The sequence below is a fragment of the Sinocyclocheilus rhinocerous genome, unplaced genomic scaffold, assembly GCF_001515625.1.
Source record: "Sinocyclocheilus rhinocerous isolate Xijiao unplaced genomic scaffold, SAMN03320098_v1.1 scaffold115, whole genome shotgun sequence".
Classification (NCBI taxonomy): domain Eukaryota; kingdom Metazoa; phylum Chordata; class Actinopteri; order Cypriniformes; family Cyprinidae; genus Sinocyclocheilus; species Sinocyclocheilus rhinocerous.
In genome coordinates this window covers 671,166-695,750 of record NW_015650001.1, presented here as the reverse complement: position 1 = coordinate 695,750, position 24,585 = coordinate 671,166, and the positions used below count along the sequence as shown (strand labels likewise).

The 24,585-nt window shown below is 37.2% G+C and overlaps 2 protein-coding genes and 1 pseudogene across 2 annotated transcripts in view; all 3 read left to right on the top strand.

The window, feature by feature from the left end:
• Window positions 1–13,498, top strand: part of kcnt2b (potassium sodium-activated channel subfamily T member 2b) — a 77,542-nt gene extending 64,044 nt beyond the window's left edge. Inside the window, exons 16-30 of the mRNA XM_016516151.1 lie at window positions 940–996; window positions 2,498–2,650; window positions 3,714–3,964; window positions 5,241–5,559; window positions 6,487–6,592; window positions 7,143–7,315; window positions 7,714–7,785; window positions 9,772–9,906; window positions 9,983–10,094; window positions 10,192–10,293; window positions 11,121–11,204; window positions 11,335–11,463; window positions 11,548–11,896; window positions 12,814–12,898; window positions 13,109–13,498. Of these exons, the coding sequence (XP_016371637.1) occupies window positions 940–996; window positions 2,498–2,650; window positions 3,714–3,964; window positions 5,241–5,559; window positions 6,487–6,592; window positions 7,143–7,315; window positions 7,714–7,785; window positions 9,772–9,906; window positions 9,983–10,094; window positions 10,192–10,293; window positions 11,121–11,204; window positions 11,335–11,463; window positions 11,548–11,896; window positions 12,814–12,898; window positions 13,109–13,226 (2,245 nt within the window). The 3' untranslated portion in view covers window positions 13,227–13,498. The remainder of the gene's footprint in view (window positions 1–939; window positions 997–2,497; window positions 2,651–3,713; window positions 3,965–5,240; window positions 5,560–6,486; window positions 6,593–7,142; window positions 7,316–7,713; window positions 7,786–9,771; window positions 9,907–9,982; window positions 10,095–10,191; window positions 10,294–11,120; window positions 11,205–11,334; window positions 11,464–11,547; window positions 11,897–12,813; window positions 12,899–13,108) is intronic.
• Window positions 13,499–16,638: 3,140 nt separating this feature from the next.
• On the top strand, window positions 16,639–19,646 carry LOC107711177 (C-factor-like; annotated as a pseudogene).
• Window positions 19,647–23,858: 4,212 nt separating this feature from the next.
• Window positions 23,859–24,585, top strand: part of LOC107711208 (C-factor-like) — a 4,859-nt gene continuing 4,132 nt past the window's right edge. The window contains exons 1-3 of the mRNA XM_016516145.1: window positions 23,859–24,086; window positions 24,175–24,229; window positions 24,373–24,560. Coding sequence (XP_016371631.1) covers window positions 23,940–24,086; window positions 24,175–24,229; window positions 24,373–24,560 — 390 coding nt within the window. The 5' untranslated portion in view covers window positions 23,859–23,939. The remainder of the gene's footprint in view (window positions 24,087–24,174; window positions 24,230–24,372; window positions 24,561–24,585) is intronic.

The following is a 24,585-nucleotide window of genomic DNA, read 5'->3' as shown; positions in this document are numbered from 1 at the left end:
AATATCTTAATTTGTGTTCTGAGGATGAACGGAGGTCTTACAGGTTTGGAACGACATGAGATACAAGACTTTACTTAATGGCTTTTGTGAACTACAATTCCATGAAGCATTGCGAATGACAATCAAATGAAAAAAAGATGGTGAAATCTAAAACTGTCCATTTAAAGTTGTTGATTATATCTACAGAAACACTATATTTTTAAGTTTATTGTGAGACAGACTCAAGAAGTGCTTCAAGCATAGTCCCTTTGGTACAAATTGCTTATTGGTGGACGTTTTTGCACAGAACCCTGGGTAATGTAGTTTTTCATCACAAATTCCACTGTTAAAAATGATTTATTTTTAAATAAGTTTACATAGCGTAAACATTTTAACAAAACTACATACCATTGATTAAAAGGATAGTTCACCCAAAAAATTATGGTTGAACTACTGAAGTCACATGGACTATTTTAACGATGTTCTTGCTACCTTTCTGGGTCTTGAACATGTCAGTTACATTGCTGTTTATGGAGGGTCAGAGAGCTCTCAGATTTCATCAAAAATATCTTAATTTGTGTTCTGAGGATGAACGGAGGTCTTACAGGTTTGGAACGACATGAGGGTGAGTAATTAATGACAGGATTTTCATTTTTGGGTGAACTAACACTTTAACAACCTCGAAGTTCATAACAGATCTATTTTTAAAGGTTTATACACATTATCGTTAAAAATCATTTTCCCTATGGTGGAAATGTATGATGTTTTTACTTCCAGAACCTGAATGCTGCACTCTGTTTCACTTCTTTGAATATATTTACACAAACATGATGCCTAAAATAAAACACAATGCTTGTGCCGCTCCATGCATACATGTAGACGAGATGAAGGACAGATCTACAGAGTCCTCATTCGCTGAACCATCAGCATGTGTTTAACTGTTATATTTTTTATTATCAGAACAGCATCTTCAGAGGCCTTCAAGCAGCGAGCAGGCGCCTTCCAGCCCCTCAACAGGTCAGACCCACCGACTGTAAAATATTGACGCATACACATCGATACACACAGCGGCAAAGATCCCATAAACTGTGAATTTAGCTCTGCGTCATGCGTCCTTGTTTCTTCACCTCCTCCATCTTAACACTCCTCCACTCCCTCTGGTTCTCACCTCCCCTTCATCCTCCCAGCCATTCGCAGGGATGTCAAAGACACATCAAGCGGTTTTTATTTTCTCTGCCCATCTGTAAGAGACAGTGTTTTCCCAAGCTGTGAATATGTGTGAAGGACATGTCAAAGAAATAGTTCACCCAAAATATTAAAATCTGTCAACATTTACTCACCCTCATAAATTATTTCCTTTATTTTGTGGAGCACAATGGAAGAAATTTGGAAGAATGTCCACGCTGCTCTTTTCTATACACTACAAAAAAATAAAAATAATAATAATAATCTGTGAGTTAGTTCAAAGAAAAAACATCAAATGTGAAGTGTCATGCAGGGAATTCTAGGAATGTTAATTTATGTTTTTTCACTGTAAATTATACAATGACTTGTTCTTGTTCACTTCCAAAAACCGTAATTTTAACAGTATTTTACTGTAAAGTTACATTAAATGTAATTGCAGCTATTCAACATAGTACGGAAACTTATCTATAACCAATTAACAGGTTCTTACTGTAGCATTTTTACAGTGTACAACAAACCAGATGATTTATGATGTCAAGCTCCGAACTCCTAATTTGCTGTTTATTAATAATTAGTTATGTAGTTGTTAAGTATGGGGTAGGATTATGGGATTTAAAATATGGTCATGCAGAATAAGGCATTAATATGAGTTTTATAAATACTAAGAAACAGCCAATATGCTAGTAATATGCTTGCTAATAAGCAAAGTTAATAGTGAGAATTGGTCCCTAAACTAAAGTGTTACCAAACTCTGTCATTATTTACTCAACTTCATGTCTTTTCAAAACTGTATAACTTGCATTCATCTTCAAAAACACAAATTAAGATATTTTTATTAAATTCTAAGATTTTTGTCCCTCCACTGAAAGTCCTTTATACCAAAATGTTAACACTTCAAAAAGTTAATAAAGATGGTGCAAAACTAATACTTATGGCTTCCTTTTACCATATTTGATTAGCTCTATGTATGTGCATTGATCAATGTTTAAATGTGATTAAAAGCCTAAATTAAATGTGTTTGTCATGTAAAACGATCATGTTTTTCAGAAAACTTGGGATTGAACCACTTGATTCATATGGATTACTTTTACAATCTCCTTATGAACTTTTTAAGCTTCAGAGTTTTGTTGTAATAGACTTTCAGTGAAAAGACAGAAACCTCTCAGGATTCATTAAACATTTATCCACATTTGTGTTTCAAAGGTGAACGAAAGTCTTAAGGGTTTGAAACGACATGAGGCTGAGAGAATGATGGCAGAATTTTCAGTTTTGTGTGAAATATTCCTTAATTCTTTAGGAAAACATTTTCAAAAGGTCATCCATCTCTATCTAGGGAAGGCGGTGCTGGCTCCGTCGACCAATGGCAGCGCACGTACCGGCGGTGTGCAGCCAATGAGGTCCACCACATCCAGCTGGAAGAGAGCAAGTTTTTTGGAGAATATCAGGGAAAGAGTTTCACTTTTGCCTCCTTTCATGCACATAAGAAGTAAGTCTGGATAAAGATGCAGTGAATCACTATGTTTTCATGCCAGTAAACACACACCGTAACGCTGTTAAAGGGTTAGTTCACCCAAAAATGAAAATTAGTCCATGTTTTACATGCATCCTAGGTGTATAAGACTTTCTTCTTTCAGACGAATCCAATGGGAGTTATATTAAAAATGATCCTTGCTCTTCCAAGCTTTATAATGGCATGTGCGGGTGTTTTTGTTCAACAGTCCAAAAGTGGTCAAATAAAGCACGCGCATCCGTAATAAAAAGTGCCTCACATGGCTCCGGGGGGTGAATAAAGGCCTCCTGTAGCGAACTGATGCGGTTTTGTAAGAAAAATATCCATATTTAAAACGTTATGAACACCTTTCTTTCACTTCTCCTAACTGTCGTATGCTGAAGCCGTTCCGACGGAGGACGTATGCGTAGCGTAAGCGCCGGTGATTAGTGACGAACGTGGAAGTGCGACGGAGAGAGAACAAAACAAAACGCCGGTCACGAATTACAAGCACAAAATGAGGATTTGTAAAGAAAAACGTCGGAGGATTTCGATATAAGCCAAGAGGAGACTGGTTTTCCTTTGCTAAAGTAAGGAAACTTTGCTTCCTTTGCTCCTGTAAACAAATGTTGGTTTTCGCGAGACTCACATGTACCTATGTCCGGCGGCATCTGCCGGAAAGGCAGTCTCTCGTGAACGCACGTACGACAGTTAGCGGAAGTTACACAAAACTGTTTATATCATTTTAAATATGGATATTTATCTTACAAAAACGCATCAGTTCGCTACAGGAGGCCTTTGTTCACCCCCCCCCGGAGCCATGTGAGACACTTTTTATTACGGATGCGCGCACTTTATTTAACGTGTTTTGGACTGTTGAACAGAAACACCCGCCCACTGCAATGATAGAGCTTAGAAGAGCCAGGATAATTTTTAATATAGCTCCGATTGGATTCGTCTGAAAGAAGAAAGTCATATACACCTAGGATGCCTTGAGAGTGAGTAAATCATGGACTAATTTTTATTTTTGGGTGAACTAACCCTTTAACTGCTGTGGCAGATACGGTGTGTGTCTGATCGGGGTGCGCAGGATGGACACAGCCAACATCCTCTTGAACCCCGGACCCTGCCACATCATGGGAGCTTCCGACACCTGTTTCTACATCAACATCTCCAAGGAGGAGAACTCAGCCTTTGTCAGGGGCCACAGAGAGCCAGTCAGGGGCCCCGGGGGTGACTCCAGAGGGGTCTCGCAGACAATCTATCATGGCCTCACTCGACTACCAGTGCACAGTATTATTGCCAGCATGGGTTAGTCTGTAAACTCACATTTTCATTTCAATCATAAACTTTTGCCTGATGTACTGTAATAAGAAAACCAAACAATTGAATTGTTATTCGCAATAATCTGTATCTGCAATAGTCTGTTTTTCTTATTACACATGCACATTAAAGTCAGCATGAAATGGAAATTCATCCTGTCTGTTTTGTCTGCCTAAACTACTTTTTTACAAACAACTGCAAGCTCGCATTCATATCTGCCTCTAGCCAATTATCATCTAATTGACTGAACCAGGTCCCGCCGCACATTTTTTTTTATTTATCTATTTTTTTTACGCAATTTATTCACACTGAATCTGAAATCATACAGTAAAATATATGATTTCCTTTAAGGTTTAAGAATAATGTTTTAAATATAAATATATATATATGTATATATATATATATTCTTTGGTAGTATATTTGGTTCATATAAATCCAAATCAATTATTATTATTATTATTTAAAGTTTAAGAATAATGTTTTAAATAATTTTTAAAAGTTTAAAATATTATTTGGTAGTATCTTTGGTTCACTTAAGTCCAAGTGATTTATTATTATTATTATTATTATGTTTTAAATAATTTTTAAAAGTTTAAAATATTATTTGGTAGTATCTTTGGTTCACTTAAGTCCAAGTGATTTATTATTATTATTATTATTATTATTATTATATTGAGAAATATTAATGTAATTCTATTCTTATTGAGTTTGTGATTGTGGTTATCATAATTGTGATCAGGGAATTGTTTTCACTGTATCAAAACTTTATTTTAAATAATTCTGTGCTGATTAATAATCAAATTATTCATGTTAATTTTACGTAATTTCCATAAATACTACGCAATGCAGTAATGCAATTCGGTATCAGTAGAACACAGTAACTCTTGTTCTTTACTGTGGACGTGAGATGGATGTAGACAGAAAAAGAGAAACAGTTGTTAAATTCCCTGCATAATTTCAATAGGGTTTTCTGCTAACAAAATGTCCCATTTAAGTGCAATATCACCATCTAGTGAAAAGCACTGGAACTCAGTTCTGCCATATCTTGGACTTGAGTAGTTTGATTGAAGGTGCTGTAAGCGATTGGAGGCGATCTGCTAATTTACACCATTTTTTCAACCACACGCCCTTTCTCTAAAACTCTTATCCTCCTGAGAAAGTTATTAGATTTTCATTAAATATTATTAAACATTAAAAAAAAATTTGAAATGTGCATTAAGAAAGTTAATAAAGTCAGGTTTTGATGTCTTTGGTCTTCTAACAGGCACGGTAGCCATAGACCTGCAGGACTCCAGTGACAGCAGTCCAGAAGGCTCGGGTCCGCCGGCTCTGGGCAGTGGGAGTGTGAGCAGGAGTGGCTCCAGGACAGAAGTGGGCGGCTGTAACACTCTAGCGCTGCCCGCCATGAGTGGCTCAGGGGAGGAGAGGAGACACAGCATCGCCCCCGTCCTGGAGGTGGTTGAGGGGGTGCACAGCGCTACATTTGACCTGCTAGGGGACCAATCGGAGGACGAGGGAGGAGAGGAAGGGAAGGAGGAAGACGGGGGAGAGCAGAAAGGCCAGTGGTGGGGAGCACACTGCGAGTGAGTCTTAGATCATGTGGGACCAGGTCCTGGTCTCTAGACCACATAAATGTGGTTTTGGTCTAGACCTCATTAGTCTCAGAAAGCCAGACGTTTGACTATTAGGATAAAGTCTGGTCCACTTTGCAGCTTTTTTCGTCCAACCAGACAGGAATTGACTGAAGTGTGACAAACCACTGTTTATGTTATTTATAGTTGTATTTATAGATTGTACAACAATCATCAGAATTTTAAAAGTAGAAAGTATTGATTATATTGCAGATACACTACATTTGATCAAAATACAGTAAAACGGAAATACTGTGAAATCTTGTTAGTTTGAAATAACTGTTCTATTGTAAAAAAAAAAAAAATTTTTTATTAATTAAACTAAAATTTTAAAATTAAAATGTATTCCTGTGATGGCATCACTGAATTTTCAGTGCTACCATTCAGAAGCTTTTTTTTACCGTTTTTAAGAAATGAATTATTTTATTCAGCAAAGACACATTAAATTGATCAAAAGTGATGGTAAAGACATTTGTAATGTTATGTTACAAAATATTTATTTTTCAAATAAATACTGTATTACAGTTTCCACAAAAATATTAAGCAGCACAAATGTTTTCAAAATGTGTGGCAAAGCAGTATATCAGAATGCTTTCTGAAGGATCATGTGACACTGAAGACTGGAGTAATGATGCTGAAAATTCATGTAATGATGGAATAAATTACATTATAAAATATTTTAAAATAGAAGACAGTGATTTTAAATTCTAATAACAACTTACAATTTACTGTTTATATTGTATTTAAAATAAATACAACCTTGGTGAGCATAAGAAACTTATTTTAAAAACATACCAAAATTTACTGACCCCAAACTTTTGAATGATAGTGTAGATGTTTGTCTGAGACAGCTGTTTATTCTTGTATTTTGTCACACAGATGGGTCAAAGGCTACCCGCTAAATTCTCCATACATCGGCAGCTCTCCTGCCCTCTGCCACCTCCTGCAGGAGAAAATGCCATTTTGCTGTCTGCGCCTGGATAAGGTGAATGTCTGCATCTCTTCAAATCTTTTATATATATGTGACCCTGGACCACACAACCAGTCTTAAGTCGCTGGGGTATATTTGTAGCAATAGCCAAAAATACATTGTATGGGTCAAAATTATTGATTTTTCTTATATGCCAAAAATCATTAGGACATTAAGTAAAGATCATGTTCCGTAAAGATATTTTGTAAATTTCCTACTGTAAATATATCAAAACTTAATTAGTATTAGTTATATGATTAGTAATATGCATGGCTAAGAACTTAATTTGGACAACTTTAAAGGCGATTTTCTAAATTTTTATATTTTTGCGTCCTCCGATTCCAGATTTTCAAATAGTTGTATCTCGGCCAAATTTTGTCCTAACAAACCATTCATCAATGGAAAGCTTATTTATTCAGCTTTCAGATGATGTATAAATCTCAATTTCAAAAAATTGGCCCTTATGACTGGTTTTGTGGTCCTGGGTCACATATATGACAGTTCACAGAAGCTCACCAGCTTCTCCCTCACAGCACAACATCCTAACAGCAGATTATCTTCTCAGGCTTGTCATCATATGCCCTACGAGGACGCTCGCTCATACGGCTTTAAAAACAAACTGATTATCGTGTCCGCAGAAAGTGCTGGAAACGGCCTCTATAACTTCATCGTTCCGCTGCGGGCGTATTATCGGCCCAGGAAGGAGCTCAACCCCATCGTTTTGCTACTGGAGAATGTGTGAGTGTCCTAAAAACAGAACAATTAAGAAAGAGTAGAGCCTTTAGATATATTATCCATCCTTTGCTTTGTATTTATTATGACACGTAATCATTGTTTCTCCTGTAACAGGAAACTAATATGGGGAGATTCATTGTCATATAATGCAATCAAATGTAATAAAACTCTGAGTCATCTTGTTTTTTACTAATTGGATGTACACTGGGGAGCAGCTGCAGGCTGGATTTCATTATTTAGATGCCCTGGAGCAGGGCGAAGCGGTGTGATTTTTATAGACATTGGGTCAGTTTCTAAAAATACTTGGAAAGAGACAACTGAGACCTTGCTAATTCGTTTTGCATGCTTTTGCCAAGGCATCACCTCAGATTCTCAATATCTCTTTCTGTGCTGTTTGCTAGACCTGAGGCAGACTTCCTGGAGGCCATCTGCTGGTTTCCTATGGTTTTCTACACCGTGGGCTCCATCGACAAGTAAGAGAAGCTTTGCTTGAAGCTTGTATAAAGGTGTTCACATGTATGTATTATACAACATTTAGTTCTGCAGATTGAGTTTGAGTGCTGATAAACAGTCCAAAAGCACTGGGAGATTTTTATTGTTTGTATCACTCCATTTTCTTTGTTTGTTCCAGACAGACAGTCAGTCGGTACATTAGTGAGGGTTTTTTTCAGTGACACGTTCTGTAGGTTACATCAGGAACCATCAGTAGGTGGTGACAAGTGTCTTTATGAGTGAGTCATTAAATCATTCATTCAGCCGATTGGTTCAAACACACTGATTCATTCAGAAATAAAACTAGTGACTGGCTGCTCACATACTCTCTGAGTAGGTAATCCTTGTGACTGTTTAAAAAGTACACTCTTAAAAATAAAGGTGCTTAAAAGGTTCTTCACAGTGATGCCACAGAAAAACCATTTTTGGTTTCACAAAGAACCATTCAGTCAAAGGGTCTTTAAAGAACCATCTCTTTCTTAGCTTTTTATAATCTGAAGAACCTTCTTTCGCCACAAAGAACCTTTTGTGAAACAGAAAGGCTCTTCAGATGTTAAAGGTTCTTTATGGAACCATTTAGACAAAAAGGTTCTTCTATGGCATCGTGAAGCACCTTTATTTTTTAAGAGTGTATGTTCTATGTAGTATGAATGTGTGTAGTGTGAAAGGGGTCATATGATGCGATTTAAAGTTTTCCTTTCTCTTTGAAGTGTTACAAGCTCTTGGTGCATAAAGAAGATCTGTAAAGTTGCAAAGACTAAAGTCTCAAATCCAAAGAGATATTCTTTATAAAAGTTAAGAGTCAAAGCACACCTCGCTTTTCAGACCGTTGAGCTTTGTAAAAATCGACGCGTTTCAGAAAGGCGGGGCATAGAGGAGAAACAATAATGTACAGTATGTGGAAAATAATGTTTTTTTTTTACCTTAAACCGCATAAACACATTTCATTACACCAAATACACAAAATAATGTTATTTTTAGCAACATCATATGACCCCTTGTAATCTGGAAACATTAGTTAAAGGGATAGTTTACCCAAAAATGAAAATTACCCCATGATTTACTCACACTAAAGCCATTCTAGATGTATATGACTTTCTTCTTTCTGATGTATACAATCGAAGTTATATTACATTTACATTACATTTAGTCATTTAGCAGACGCTTTTATCCAAAGCGACTTACAAGAACCAAGTTTTGTTTACAGCGAAGGAAAACCAGTCTCCTCTTGGCTTATATCAAAATCCTGACATTTTTTTTTTTTTACAAATCCTTGTTTTGTTCTTCTAGTTCGTGACCGGGTTTTGTTTCACTCTCTCATTTGCGATTCCGCGTTCGTCACTTCTCACCAGAGCTTATGCTACGCCTACATCTTACGTCATGGAACGCCACTCTCTCAGCATTCAACAGCTAGCGGAAGCTAGAGATTACAGTTAATGAAGTTTTAAATATGGATATTTTTCTTACACTAACGCATCAATTCTCTTCAGAAGGCCTTTATTAACCCCTGGAGCCATGTGGAGCACTTAAGATGGTCCTACAGTAGCTGGTTATGAGCTAGTTCAAGCTGGTCATGTGCTGGTCCTAAACTGGTCCTAAGCAACTAGCTCCTACTCAAGACCAGCTCAGGACTATAGTTTAAACCAGATTATAACCAGCTCATGACCAACTAAGGACCAGCTTAAACCAGCTGCTATGCCTCAAAACATACCTAACCATTATATGCTGTTTTTTTCAACAGGATGGGCAAACTTATTTTGCAATATTAGATTAAATGATCAGAAAAAGCCCCTAAAAACACCCGTCCATAGACTCTCCCCTCAAAGAAATTAGGAAAGCGGTCAAAATTGAACAAAAGAGACCGATTAAAACAGCAATTAGTTCAATGGTTGTTTCAGTTCTGTTTACTGTAGTTTAAGTGTCTCTGTTTGTGTCATTTTTCTGATTCCTCAACACTGTGTGTGCAGTTTGGATAGTCTCCTGCGTTGTGGTGTGACGTTTGCTGACACCATGGTTGTGGTGGACAAAGAGAGCTCCATGATCGCTGAGGAGGATTACATGGCTGATGCCAAGACCATTGTTAATGTTCAGACGCTCTTCAGGTAGGTCCTTCCACATGTACGTCTTCAGCTTGAAACATTTGGGGACTTGACACTCTCTCCTCACTGTTTCTCAAAGGCTTTTTCCTGCTCTCAGTATCATAACTGAACTCACCCACCCGGCCAACATGCGCTTCATGCAGTTCAAAGTGAAAGACCACTATTCTCAAGCTCTCTCCAAACTGGAAAAGGTGAGACACGAATACAGTACAATATAAAACACATTTATGTTTTCTAAACAGTCTAATATAACTTGATATCTCATCTTTTGCTCCATTTGTGCTGTAGAAAGAGAGAGAGAGAGGCTCTAACCTGGTGTTCATGTTCAGATTACCGTTTGCAGCTGGGAAGGTGTTTAGTGTCAGTATGTTAGACACTCTGTTGTATCAGGTAACTATAATGCAGGTGATCCACACATGACTAAACTACAGTTTTTTTCTAAATTCATATAAATACTATAGACCATATGCTTTCACACATACTTTTTCTCTGGCCAAATACAAAGATAAATGTGATGTGTGAGAAACCATATCAGGAATTGTCATACTGAGTGATTGTGATTCATTCTTTAACAATTGTTCATCTTTGTATTTTACATTATTCACTGCTACAATTAATATACAAACACATTTCTGCTTAAAAAAAAAAAAGATTCCTTGTCAAATTACAGTGTCATAGAATGAGTTCAGCTGATTTTTCACTATCTACAAGAAATGAAAGAATGGAAGTCATTAATTTCCATTGGAGAGTAGTATAGAAGCTGCATAGAGTTCCAATCAAATGCATATTATGTGAAATTTTCAGATAACCCTGAACACAATGTCTTACCAATTTACCAATATTTCTAATATTTTCAACAATATTTATTATATATAGCCTATATACACATACATTATTACAAATACTCCTGTGAGCTGCTTTTCCAATGAATGAGTTAAAAAAGTCTTGCAGTTCTGTCTCAAACTCATGAGTCAATGGGTTTGAATCAATCTGAAGGCATGCTTCCTTAAATCGTTAAGGAAATGGTAATTCCTTACCATTCTCATCACTTATACCCAACAAAAGCTATTGAACACTGTTCCTCACATAACTTTCTTTCACATCTATTTAATATGGAGTCTACCCCGGCCTTCTAGAGTCTACTGAAATATTCACAGAATGACTGAAATACTCGCAGAGTCATTAGTGTTTGATTTCATCTTTTGTGTGTGTTGCAGTCCTTTGTGAAGGACTACATGATCTCCATCACCAGACTGCTGCTAGGTCTGGACTCCATGCCTGGATCTGGCTTCCTGTGTGCTGTGAGTGCAATCACTCAATCCATAACGAGACTGCATCTGGACAATTATGCCCATAATGATGACAGTCATAATGAAATTGAGGACATTGATGATGATGATGATGATGCCATTGCCCTGATGTTCCTTCTAGATGAAGATCACAGAGGAGGATTTGTGGATTCGCAGTTATGGTCGTCTCTACCAGAAGCTGTGCTCGTCGACAGGAGACATTCCCATCGGCATCTACCGCACTGAAGTGCATAAACTGCCCGTCTCAGAGGTACCTGCTTGTGCATCTTTCTATCATTTTTTTGTTATTAATGCGTTTCGGTGAAGGAATGAGTCCATCGTGTGGTTGTTTCAGTCTCAGGTGTCCATCACGGTGGAGGACTACGAGGATACGCGCGAACCCCGCGAGCCTCTGCTCTGCCGCTCCCGTCTTAAGCGTAACTCCACGTCGTCCGAGCCTCCCTCATCCTCATCATCATCACACGCCATGGACCACCCGCTCCTGAGGAGGAAGAGCATGCAGTGGGCGCGGCGGTTGAGTCGTAAAGGTGGGCGGGGCTCCAGCGGGGCCAAGGGAGTGGGGAGCGCCGCCGAGCGCATCAGCCAGCAGAGACTCAGCCTGTTCCGCCGCTCCGAGAGACAGGAGCTCAACGCTTTGGTCCGCACACGCATGAAGCACCTGGGGCTCTCGCCATCTGGATTTAGTGAGTGTGCACACCGCTGGGTGATAAACTGTAGCTAAATATATACTAATATCTATGTAAATAAAACAGCATTATAGCTGAATAGATTCGATGTCTAATGAAAGTTATAAAAATTATAAAAATCTGATATGATTTCCACACTGTTCTCTAGATAACACACGGAATAAAATATGGAATCAGTTTTGTTTACACTACCGTTTAAAAGTTTGGGGTCAGTACAATTTTTTTTAAAGAAATTATTGCTTTCATTCTGTGAGGATGCATTAAATTGATCAAATGTGACAGTAAAGACATTTATAATCTTACAGGTGATTTAAAGACTTTTTTTTTTTTACTTTTTATTCATCAAAGCAATAAAATCCTGAGAAAAGGGATTGATTTCCACAAAAAAATATTAAGCATCACAACTGTTTTCAACATAAGAAATGTTTCATAAGCGGCAAATCAGCATATCAGAATGCTTTCTGAAGGATCATGTGACACTGAAGAGTGGAGTAATGATGCTGAAAATTCAGCTTTGCATAACAGGAATAAATTACATTTTTAAATATATTCAAATAGAAAATGTTATTTCGAATTGTAATGATATTTTATAATATTACTGTATGTTTGATCAAATAAATGCAGTCTTGGTGAGCATAAGAGACTTTAAAACATTAAATCAAACTTTTAAACAGTAGTGTACAAGTAGCAGTATAAAAGTAAAGGGAAAAAATATATAACAATAATTATTATTATAAAATATATTACATTAATAATAATAATAATAATCATAATTCTCTGGATACACCAAGGAACTTGATACTTCCTTCAGGTCAATTTACAAAATGAATCATTCAAACATTTTGCCGTCTGTTCTGATTCTGTATGTTTATAGTTGTTATCTTGTGTCTTTTGTCCTGCTCTTCTTATGTCAGATGGGATGACTGACCAGGGCAACAGACTGTCTTATATTCTTATCAACCCTTCCCCCGACACACGCCTGGAGCTCCATGATGTCGTGTGAGTACGATGACATCCCAAAATAGCATTTTTAGGCATTTTTGGGGTGCCTCAAACGTGAATAATTAAAAATTATTGTTCTATTCAATATTTGTGCGTGCTATGTATTTTTATGCTTGTTAGAGTATTGTATTCTGTTCAGGAAACACTCATGTGGCTGTTTGTGCAACAAATCTGAACTGAGCACAGTGAATGTGGTGATTCCTGCAGGTATCTGATCAGACCAGACCTTCTGTCACCAGTGCCTAACCAGGCCGGCGGTCGCAAGCCCAGCGCAGGGCCAGCGGAGGGACACAGATTTGACACACAGGACAGCACTCATCTATAAACACAATTACCACAGGCCACCAGCAGCACGAGAAGATGGGGACATACTTCTATATATATGTGTGTGTGTGTGTGTGTGTGTGTGTGTGTACGGTTGAGAGAGAGAGAGGGGAATACCTGTGCAGATGGGACTGTGAGCTAATCTACACTGTAAAAAGTGATCTAGCTTTTAGTTGCCTTCAATCAGCTTTCATGTTAAATTGTCAATACAACTGAAACTGTTGAGAGAACACGATTTTTAAGCTTTCATTGAATCAACTAATGGATGCTTTTCAAGAGCCTGTCCAGGTCACATTAAATGCCAAAATTAGAAGAAGAAAAAAATGTTTTGCATAAACAAAATGAAGCCTTTTAGGACCGTTTTGAATTGTGATACTATTTTCGTGACAATTAAATATATTTGTTTCATTTTGGAATACAAGTCATAGCACGTTTCACATGCTAAAATTAAAATATGGTAATTGTAATTGTCACAGTCATAATGGTCCTAAAAGTAGGCTTCATTCTTTATAAATGTTCTCTCAAGAACATGGTTAAAAAAATATTATTGCCATGAAAAAAAACAATATTGCCATGTCCACTTATTATAAGCACTTCTGGAATAGTTTTTTTTTTCTATCAGTCTCATGCTTTACATAAAGACAATAAAGTCTTATGACTTCTAATATAACTTGTACGATCCTTACCAAACTATGTTAACTTAGCTTTAAGTATGATTCTGTAAATAAAAGGAGAAAGAATGTTTAACTTAAAGGTCTATGTAATGTATCTAAAATTATCATATCAAATGTAAAAGATAAAGGCTGTCAGTGTATAAAACAAAAGAGTCAGTACAAACCAAGAGTGATTTTTCAAGACGAAAATGCCATCTTTAAGGCACGGGTCATCCATAATTTCTAGTTCTTTTAACACGTTCTTCACCACAATTTGTGTTTCTGTAGGTCAAGAAATGCTCATGGGTTTGATTCCCAGAGAAAAACACACATAATGATAATAGTTTACTTTAGATACACAGTAAGATTAAAATGTATGATTGACATTCCAGACAAAGCAACTGGGTAACAAACAGGAAACATTAAAACAACTGAAAATTTAAAAATACAAATAGTTTATTGAATATTTACTGTCTACACTTTTTAAATTGTCAAGATTATCCGAAACGAACAATATCTGTTGAATCATTTAAATGACTGCATGAAGTTTTTAAATCAAATAAAAAATTACCAATTGTAACAATTAATCAAATAATAAAGCTCTCCAAAGAAAACACTGGATTCATTTTAAATCACATCAATGCAAATGGATTCCAAACTTTTGTACATTTAAGCAACAGATCACTTTTTACAGTGTAAGCTAATGCTTATTTTCTTACTAAAGGACTTTCCAACGCATGGACCTTTGAAAAACTAATTTACATTTGATTTATGCGTCCAATTATTTTTGATGCCAGACAGCCGAGGCCACGTAAGTGCATTTATGATGTAACTTGTATTAGTCTCTGTGCATGTGAATGTATGTTGAATAGCCAGCACTGCCAATCTTAACTTGGACCGCCAAAGGAACACGCTGCCAAATGTCCGTGGACGGGGTTTGATCTCTGTTGCTCTCTGTCATGTACATTCAGTGTCTTGTCAGCCGCTCTGAGGACCCTGGGATTCGTCAAGCCGTATCAGAAAGGCAGTGCTTGTACGTTTTGTGAATGTTTTCTACTGTTCTCATTTCCCAAACTCTCTCTGGACTTGCATATTGCTTTGCAAGCTGCCAAAAAGGATCTTATTAAATGGCCATTGGACCAAATGAATGAGCCTTCTGTGTCTTCAATGACATTTTGAAGTCATCGTCTTTGAAGAAAACGTAATTCTTTCTGTAAAATGGCTTAAGTCTCTGTTTGATGTTTGCTTTGATAAGATCATCTGTTCAGCTTTGGGTTTGTGGGTTTCTTTGTTTTATTCCCCCTTCTATTGAGATGTTTCTGCCTTTGCCAAGGCTGTTTTTGTCATTTGTCAGTATAATATCCTGTTGCTGGCATGCATGCTAAAGAACATGCATGTATAGACCAAGGATTTGTTCGTCCTGCCATGAGCGAGAATGTACCGTCCTGCAGCTCTGTGTTGACAATGCACTTTTGCCTTGATTCAGTGCCATTCAAACACACGAGCATAATAAAATCAACCAAACCGATGACTTGTCTCTCATGCTTCCATGTATGAATTCACCGAAAGGTTGCCAAGCACGCCGAGCAAAGCATCCCACCCACGCACCCTTTTCCAAAAATTTGGTTTTCCAGACCATGACCCCTTTTTAAAATGTAAATACTGTACGCAGCCTACACATTAATAGGGATCTTTTTAGAGTTGAATGCACCTTGTGCATCTGACCAGCTCACGCACTTTTCTCTTTAACTGATGTGAACTCATATTTTGGTAAACAGAGAGAATTTCTCACTATAATTAAACTGCAAACAGCACTCCAACACACGTTCCATTATTCTCACAGATTTCCTGTTTCAGCGGTGAATGACACAGCTTTAAATAAAAGTCATGTTTTGATGTGTTGCAGTTACAGTTCTGCAGGTGAAAAGGTTGCTCTAGGACACGTGTCAAACTCTGTCAAACTATCCTGCAGAGTTTAGCTCCAGCCAGTTCCAAATACCTGCCTGGAAGTTTCTAGCAATCCTGAAGACCGTGATTAGCTGTGTGTTTAATTAGGGTTGGAGTTAAACTCTGCAGGATAGTGGCCTTGTTCACTTTCTTAATTATCCATATATGGTAAATGAATGGCACCCCCAATTTCCCTTATTTAATCAAAACTAGTTTGTTTACTGTTAACTTTAAGGTCATCTTTAACTTTTTATCTTCACTCGGCGACAATAAGACTAAAACTTTTTTCGCAGTAGTCGGCTAAAAGTATTAGTGACGCACCTACACACTGAAAAATACTTTTTTGTGTCCCCCCCCCAAAAAAAGGGTAGGCTATTAGACATTGAATGCTAAAAAAAAAAAACACAAGAGCTGTTGAAAATTTCCAGTTCCCCTACTTGGGAGTTGTGCAAATGTTTTTTTATAAATATACCATGCAACAATGTATTACATATGAGGGTTACTCCTTTCTTTTGTTTTCTATTTAAGTTTTCACAGAGACTTCACCTTTAATATGAATATGCAACCACTATATCCCACACAGGTGTACTATTGTTCCAATAACAAGCAGTCATTGTAGTATTCGTGTTGATAGAATACAAAACTGTCATCTTGTTTTTTTGATTCACCCTCTGATCATATCATTTATCATTTTCTCTGTCATACACGCTGCATGAGTACAATACCCCAGTGCAGTATGGGCGTGGAGTTAACTTAAGTTGTATAAAAAGCATAGGTGGGGCAGATTAGGTGCCAGAAGCTGACTAACACAACATGGCAGTAGTGAAAGCTTGCAAAATCTTGATCACTGGAGCCAACCGGGGCTTGGGCTTAGAAATGATTAAGCAACTCTCGGCGAACTCTTGTCCCAAACAGCATATTTTTGCTACCTGTCGTGACCCAGATGGGCCAAAGTCTGAGGTGAGTTATGAATAGTTAACACAAATAGTGAAAAAAGGGAGATATTATAATGTGCCTTGTTTAATTATGCATTTTATCTTCTAAAGCAGTGGTCACCAACCTTTTTAGGCACAAGATCCCTGACCTCGGCATTTATGAAAGACAATATCTACCTATTGAAGAATTGATAGAAAAAGACATCCCAGATTGTACTTCAAATTTGAGGCCTTTTACTTAGTATTTTAATTAGTGGTGCGCCGGTCATAGCTGATTCAGAATTCAAATGTTCTTTTCTTTCTTTTTTTTTAACTAGCAAATTGGATTCTGATACGGATACTGATTTTTAAGCAAATTTATTTATTGGCTATTTGCTTTATAACAAACAAAAACATATATAAAATATATTTTTTGCTGAGATTTGATGATGTGACAATTTTGCGTCGTGATTACGCAATGACATCACAACGTCATTTAGCAACTTTTAGCAACAAATCGACCTTCCTTTAGCAACTTTCTCTGAAAATTAGTTGGCAACACTGACCGCAATATAGCGTTTCCTTGTTTACCGCTGTAAAGAATTGCGTTTTATACGGAGGACAAGAAAATGCCATTGCCATCGAAACTTTTCTCAAGACAGTTCCCTTCAGTGATACATTAATATAACCCCAGAAATGTTATGCATTTTTGTACTTATTTTACTGTTATTTTCGGGATCTAATGTACTGGGACAGTGATAAAGATCTACTATCGAGATCGACGGGTTTTCATACAAAATTTCATGACATCTCATAGCAAAGATTACTGTTAAATGTAGGATGTAAAAGTAGGTTATTACACGTTAAAAGCTGAAGTGTGTATCATTGTCAGTATCTGACAAACTAGTTGGCTAAATCAAGTTTAAAACTCGTTTAAAAAATTACTCTTTTAAAAAGTAATTAAATCTTACTTTTAAAGATGAAGTAGGATATCGAGAGTCTGTTGCTATCAGGGTGACCACTGTTCTAAAGGCATTGAGAACACTAATGTTTGTTCTGTTACTGTTAGATTCTGATGATCCATCCAGTGTCAAAGAGTCTGCCAAAAAAGTGGGATCTCTACTGGGAAACAAGGTTTGAACCTGCTTGTGAATAATGCTGGAATCGTGGCAAATGGCACCATTCAGACCAGCAGTGTTGAAGACATGAAAAACACCAACACCAATGTGATAGGACCCTTATTAATCATTAGGGTAATGTAAAGCATCGTTAAGAGTTTTAAAGCAACAATTTGTCCTTTGCCGTTGTGGCCTGCAGGCTAGGGGCTTTCACTATTGTGTCACCAGGACACAGGTTAATAAAATGATTGTTTTTGCGGATGAACTTGTTACTGGATGTGCCAGAGTTTGCGAGGTTTGTGGCATTGTACCAAAATTAATGGCTGAAACAAGCTTTATTTGATTACCCTGATTGGACTAGTTTGGCCAGGCTGTGAGACCAGCTAGTCCCAAACACACTGCTGCATCATTACTAAAGTGAGCTGCTACATAGTTCTACTATAGTAAAATGAGTTGCCAGACAGACAGGTCTTTGAGTCATTTTTAACGCTACACTCATTGAGTATGTGCCAAAATTACTTAATTATTTCTCTTTCTTTTATGTAGGCGGCAAAAGCGAGTGGGATACCAGAAATGTCCAGTAATAAAGCTGCTGTCATCAACATCTCCACTGTGGCGGGATCCATGACCAGAATGCTTGTACAACCAATTCCCAACGTTGCCATATGGAGTGAGCAAGGTACGCCAATGTAATGCTAAGGCACTAGATAAACCCTAACTCAATTCAATGCATGTCTAAACAGTATTGATGGCACAATGAGCTGATGTATAACTCAAATGTTATGTTTGCCTATCAGGCAGGTTTTAACATGTTGACTGTGTTAGCTGCTGAAGAGTTTAAGGCTGATGAGATCCTCTGCATGGCCCTTCACCCAGGATGGGTGAAAACTGAACTGGGTGGAGATGAGGTGAATGGTGATTTCTTAAGTCACACTCTGTTGCACCATGTGCTTTCGATTTCCACCATTTTCAAAACACACTTCTTTCATTGTCAAACACACTTTTTAGACCACAGCTTTAAGCGTTTCTTTCTTAAGTTTTGGTTGTATCATATTGTGACTATGGCAGTTGGTCATTTTATTAAAAGCATTGTGTTATTCAGAATGTTCATGTAATCATGAATTGAGTGAGTGGCAGCACTACATACTGGCCAAAGTGGACAGAAATTGTTAAAACCTGAGAATTTTTTGAGCTAAACTCAAGCTTCATGTTACCAGAAAGGTTCAGTATACACCTTTCCACTATTTTGAAGGAAGAAGATGCCAAACAGGACATTTTTATTTCAGCAATGCTTTTGCATGTTAACAACATTTCTATGCATTACTGACACATTACCCTGAGAATAATGTAAATTTGATATCATCACCAACTGATCAAAACTTAAATAGCCATGAATAATCAAAAATCTACTTATAGCCTTAAAATGAGTTTTCCTTTATTCACTGAGATTGATATGACCCCACAAATCCACTCAACAACAAGCCTTGCACTGGTGTGGTTATGCTGTAACTGCAGCTTGAAGCTACATTTATTTTTACTATTGCATTTTAGTGGGATACATACATGTTTGTATTTTTACCAGGCAACACTTGAACCAAAAGAAAGTGTGGAGGGAATGCTGCGTGTCATTGGCAGCCTTACTAAGAAGCAGCACGGAGGATTCATGAACTACACTGGAGAAACTGTGACCTGGTAAACCAGAACAAAATCTCTTCCACATTGCGAAAGGGCTGATCCAGCTCCAAACTGCCCTATTATATGCATTTATCATAAAAGGGCATACTGAATCTTTAGCACTTAATTTCAGGACACAAATGCTTGTGGCTGATACATGACAATTTGATATTATATAGTGTAGCATTTTATACAATAAAACACTCTGATCAATAAAGCAGTACTGTCGTTTTTTTTGTTTTACTGAATATGCTGCAATGATTGTGCGTACCAATTCCACACATTGTTTAATCAGGCAAAGATGTTCAATAAAAGTATCTCTAGTGCAGCATGTATAACAGGTAAAACCTATATTATTTTTTGTTCTAGGCCGAACAAAAAGTAATATAGGTGAAAAGCAGCAATCAAAGGTGAGAAGAGGCCACAGAGTCATATGAAAGACATGAAACTAATACAGCCATGCAGGAAATCAGTTTCCTGAGTCAACCATCACAGAATGTAGCACTCATTCTACAAATATGACTGCAGAATGCCACAATTTACCTAATTGAACTGCTGTGTAATAAAACATGAAACAGAAATTCCAAAAATTAACAGAACATTCAGTTGCCAGTAAATATAGATTTGAATATAGAACCGAATGATGGAACTATACAAAAATAAACATGCTAGTACTTGTGGAACTGCAGTCCAGATTTTTATATTTTGAATATAATAATAAAATAATATAATAAAAATAATATAAAAAAGTAGGTTAGAGCTGGAAGGTCAAAATGCCTAGGCTAAGGCCACTACACTGAAGATCGCTGTCTACCTGATTGGCCAAGAGACTGTGGCCTCACCAGTGGAGCCAGTGGGCGGAAGAGAGCCAAAAGAGCAAAAGGATCAGGAGGAGTCAGGTGAGACGATACAGATTATATCAGCATTTGTGATCTTCATTTCTAAGCCAACAGTTCTGGTGATTTTTATTGAAAGAGATAGCTTATGTGCGTCTTGCCTTTATAGAACAGCAGGGACATGGGCTGACTTTTCTTAAAATGGACTTTGCTTCAGTCTGCAAAGCTGCAGTACAGGCGTTGTCGATCTTTAACCTCTACTCTTACCCCTGACACAGTATATCTGATATAAAAATTACAGCTTTTTGGACAGCATCCAAGCATTAATATTCTTTATAGAATCCTGCCAGTGTGTTTGTTTAATGTGTGGGGTGTGGAGTCAACTCTGCTCCATATCAAAGTCCCTTTAAGACAAGTCATGTCACTCGGCGGCCGAGTGAAACGCCTCTCAGGCATGCAAGTGCAGCTCCTATCTCTTTGAATGGGGAAACATCAAATTCTCCAAAACTGTTCGCCAAGCTTAAGATTAAATTTCATATCTCTGACTTAATTAAACCCCAGTTGAGATATTATTGAAACTGTCACCATGGCTGTAATCCATTCTAGTAACAATAATTTTGTTTGGGGCCAATTTAACCCTTGCAAATACACACTGGAGAAAAATAATATTACAAATTAGACTATAAACAACTGTCAGGAGTGTACTTCTGAAGTGTGTACACCAATCAGAGAATCTTAGCATTTAAAAATGCATTGCATCAGTTCATGTTGGGGGTCTGAGAACCCAAAAGAGAATACACAAGTAAATGTTTACTGAGGACATTTGAAAAGTTGAATTTTGGTTTATAATCAGTTCTAATAAGGAAAAGTTATAAAGTTTCAGTTTCATGATTTAGTGTTAAGAATGTGTTTCATTAAAATGACCCTGGAGTCTCTCAAAACCGAAACAGAATCACAAAAGCACACTGATGGTCTCTGTTGGCCAATGATACAGTATTTTAATTGCGTGTTATTCCCTGTTTATTCACTAGGCACTAGAAAGCTTGGAGGGGATGCTGCGTGTCATTGACAGCCTTACTGAGAAACAGCATGGTGGATTCTTAGACTACACTGGAAAAAAATGTCCTGGTAAACCAGAAGAACAAAGACTCTCCCATCAGGAAGGTCGCCAAAGGGTAAACATGTCTAAAAAATAAAACACACTGATAAAACAAAATCACAATACAAATAACATTGTGTAATTTTTCTGAAGGCACAATTCTTGTTTCCTGAAAAAATACATATAATATTTAGATTATGAAATTATACAGTGACACCATGCATAGTTAGCATTTATTACTATTCTGATTTAATATTGTTACATAAATCAATCAGATTTATATAAGAGATAAATGTACATGTCATAATATCAGCATGTACAAGACAACAAATTATTGATAAAACTTCTCACCATACGCTACAGCGGAAAGTCTGGACACACTTGACTATTTCTGTTTCTCATGAGCGTAAAAACTTTTGGCTGCTTTGCAGACAAATTGTAAATTTATTTTATAAAAATTATTTCTTTCATAAAAATTACAGAGGCCTTTGACCCTCATAACACAGGTTATATTTAAGTTTAAAGAAACCTCTAATGGAAAGTGACACATTTGAGGTCAAGAACAATCTCCAACATTACTCTTCAAGTTTAACTATATTTGAGTCAGAGGTCATCTTGGGCCTGAGGCTTTGGAGAACCCTGGCCTAGTCCGCAATATATTCCTCCTGTCAGTTATGCAATTTTGTCTTGCCTGTAACTGCAAACAATGCAGTACTTCACTTGGCCGAGGTCACCACCATGAGGCTGATAACGGTACTGCTGTTCCTCATGGCTTCTCCAGGTCAGACTGTCACTGATGTGCGCAAAAGCCTCGTTTGTTCTTGACGCATTCCGTGACATGAGTCGTTTAGATTCAACATGTTCTGCTTAGCATTATTCTCTGAAACGACAGTCAACAATGCAGAGAAAATATCAACTGAACCAGCAAAAAGCTGAAACTTTACCTTTACCCAAATATTCATTTATTAATGGTAGTTGGTTGTGGTGGACAAAACAACAAAACATGGCAGCAGTATCTAGGCTATAGTTGCATATTTCTGATTGACAGCTGTGGATTTACAGTCATTTATATTTTACAGCCTCAAGACTTGCATTGCATAAATGTCAGCATTAAAAAACATTTATTTTTACACTGTAGAAATATATGTTTTATAATAAAGTTTGTGTATACTGAGTCCAAAACCACCCTCTATCCCCACATTTACAAGGAAAATATAGTAGATGTACATGTGTTCTACACTTCTTATTGCAGTGCATTCTGTGATTGAATGAGTGCTCTAGATAATCTTGATTATGTTTCTGGATAACACTAAAAATGTCTGAAACATGAAACTATATAAGGGTATCAAAGGTAATGTTGTTTATATGTTGTTTATATGAGCTATAATGAGCTATCCTCTGCAGACAGACACAGTGGGTATGGCCACAGGCCTCCAAGAGGAGTTTATGCAACATAGCCTAACACAACATAACACTCCAGAAGGGGGAATGAAATGTCCGGTTGGATTATACAAAATAAAAGTGGGACGCGGTGAGCTCCCTGCCAGTGAATGCGAGGGAGTGAAGAAGAAATGGTACAGAGACGGCTCAGCTCTCTCTGTTAGTGATGGTGTTTTATTGAATTTGGACCAAACTTTATTAAAATAATTAATTTGAGAATAGTTAAATTGAGAATGCTGCGTCAATGCAAAATAAGTTATAAGAAGATTAATGACTACTCCATCACTCATTTGGTCTTCTGGTCCGAGCCCGTCGTTATATTGTCACAGGACAGCCCCGGCCTTAGGCTATTTAAAGTAAACAGAATTGACAAGTTCACCTCAATTAACGAAAAGATGTCGCGCGTGTGGTTACGAAAAAGACTCTCCTCTTCTGGGATCGGCGCCGTGCCACAAAGATTCTGGTAAAGGGCGGCGATTAAAGTGACGGGGTGGCGCTAAAATATGGGGGATGCGAACTTTCTGCCACATCCTCAATTGCAGCATATTACATAATGTAGTAGTGGCATTCAGTGTTGGGAGTAACGCATTACAAAAGTAATAATATTACAGTAGTATATTACTTTTTGCTGTAACGCAGTAATATAACGCATTACTAATACAATTTGGGTAATATTATATCTAAATATGATTTTATAATTTTATGCCATATAGACCCATCACATTACCCTCCACTGGATGTAGAATGAGCAGCATTAAACTACATTTTGGCATTTTATAATACTTCTGTGGATATTTTGGTGAAAGTAACTCAAAAGTAACTCAAAAGTAGTGTAACGCATTACAATTCAGAGACAGTAATATTGTAACGTAACTAATTACTTTCAAAAGACAGTAACTAGTAATATATAATGTATTACATTTTGGAAGTAACTTGCCCAACTCTGGTGGCATTGAGTTACACATACTTTTATATAGCCTACACGCTAAACACTTTTTTAAATGCAGACAGAGTAGAAGCAGCCTGGCAGAACATGGCAGTAGTGAAAGCTTGCAAAATCTTGATCACTGGAGCTAACCGGGGCTTAGGCTTGGAAATTGTTAAACAACTCTCTGAGAACTCTTTTCCCAAACAGCATATCTTTGCTACCTGTCGTGACCCAGACGGGCCGAAGTCTGAGGTGAGTTATGAATAACTAACACATACAGAAATAATTCGGGAGAAATTATAATGTACCTTGTTTAATTATGCATTTTATCTTTATAAAGGCGTTGAGAGAACTGGTGAAAAAACATCCAAGTGCTATAACTATCATACGTCTTGGTAAATGTGCATGTGTCCTATTTTTGCATTTAAAATTTCCTTGGAAATAGTTTTTGAGAATTTCAAAGAGATTGTTCAGTGTTTCTTGAATACCATTTCATTGCTTGATACTTTAGGAACGATGTTTGTTCTCTTACTGTTAGATGCTGATGATCCATCCAGTGTCAAAGAGTCTGCCAAGAAAGTGGGATCTCTACTGGGAAACAATGGTTTGAACCTGCTTGTGAATAATGCTGGAATCGTGGCAAATGGCACCATTCAGACCAGCAGTGTTGAGGACATGAAAAACACCTTCAACACCAATGTGATAGGACCCTTATTAATCATTAGGGTAATGTGATGCATCATTAAGAACT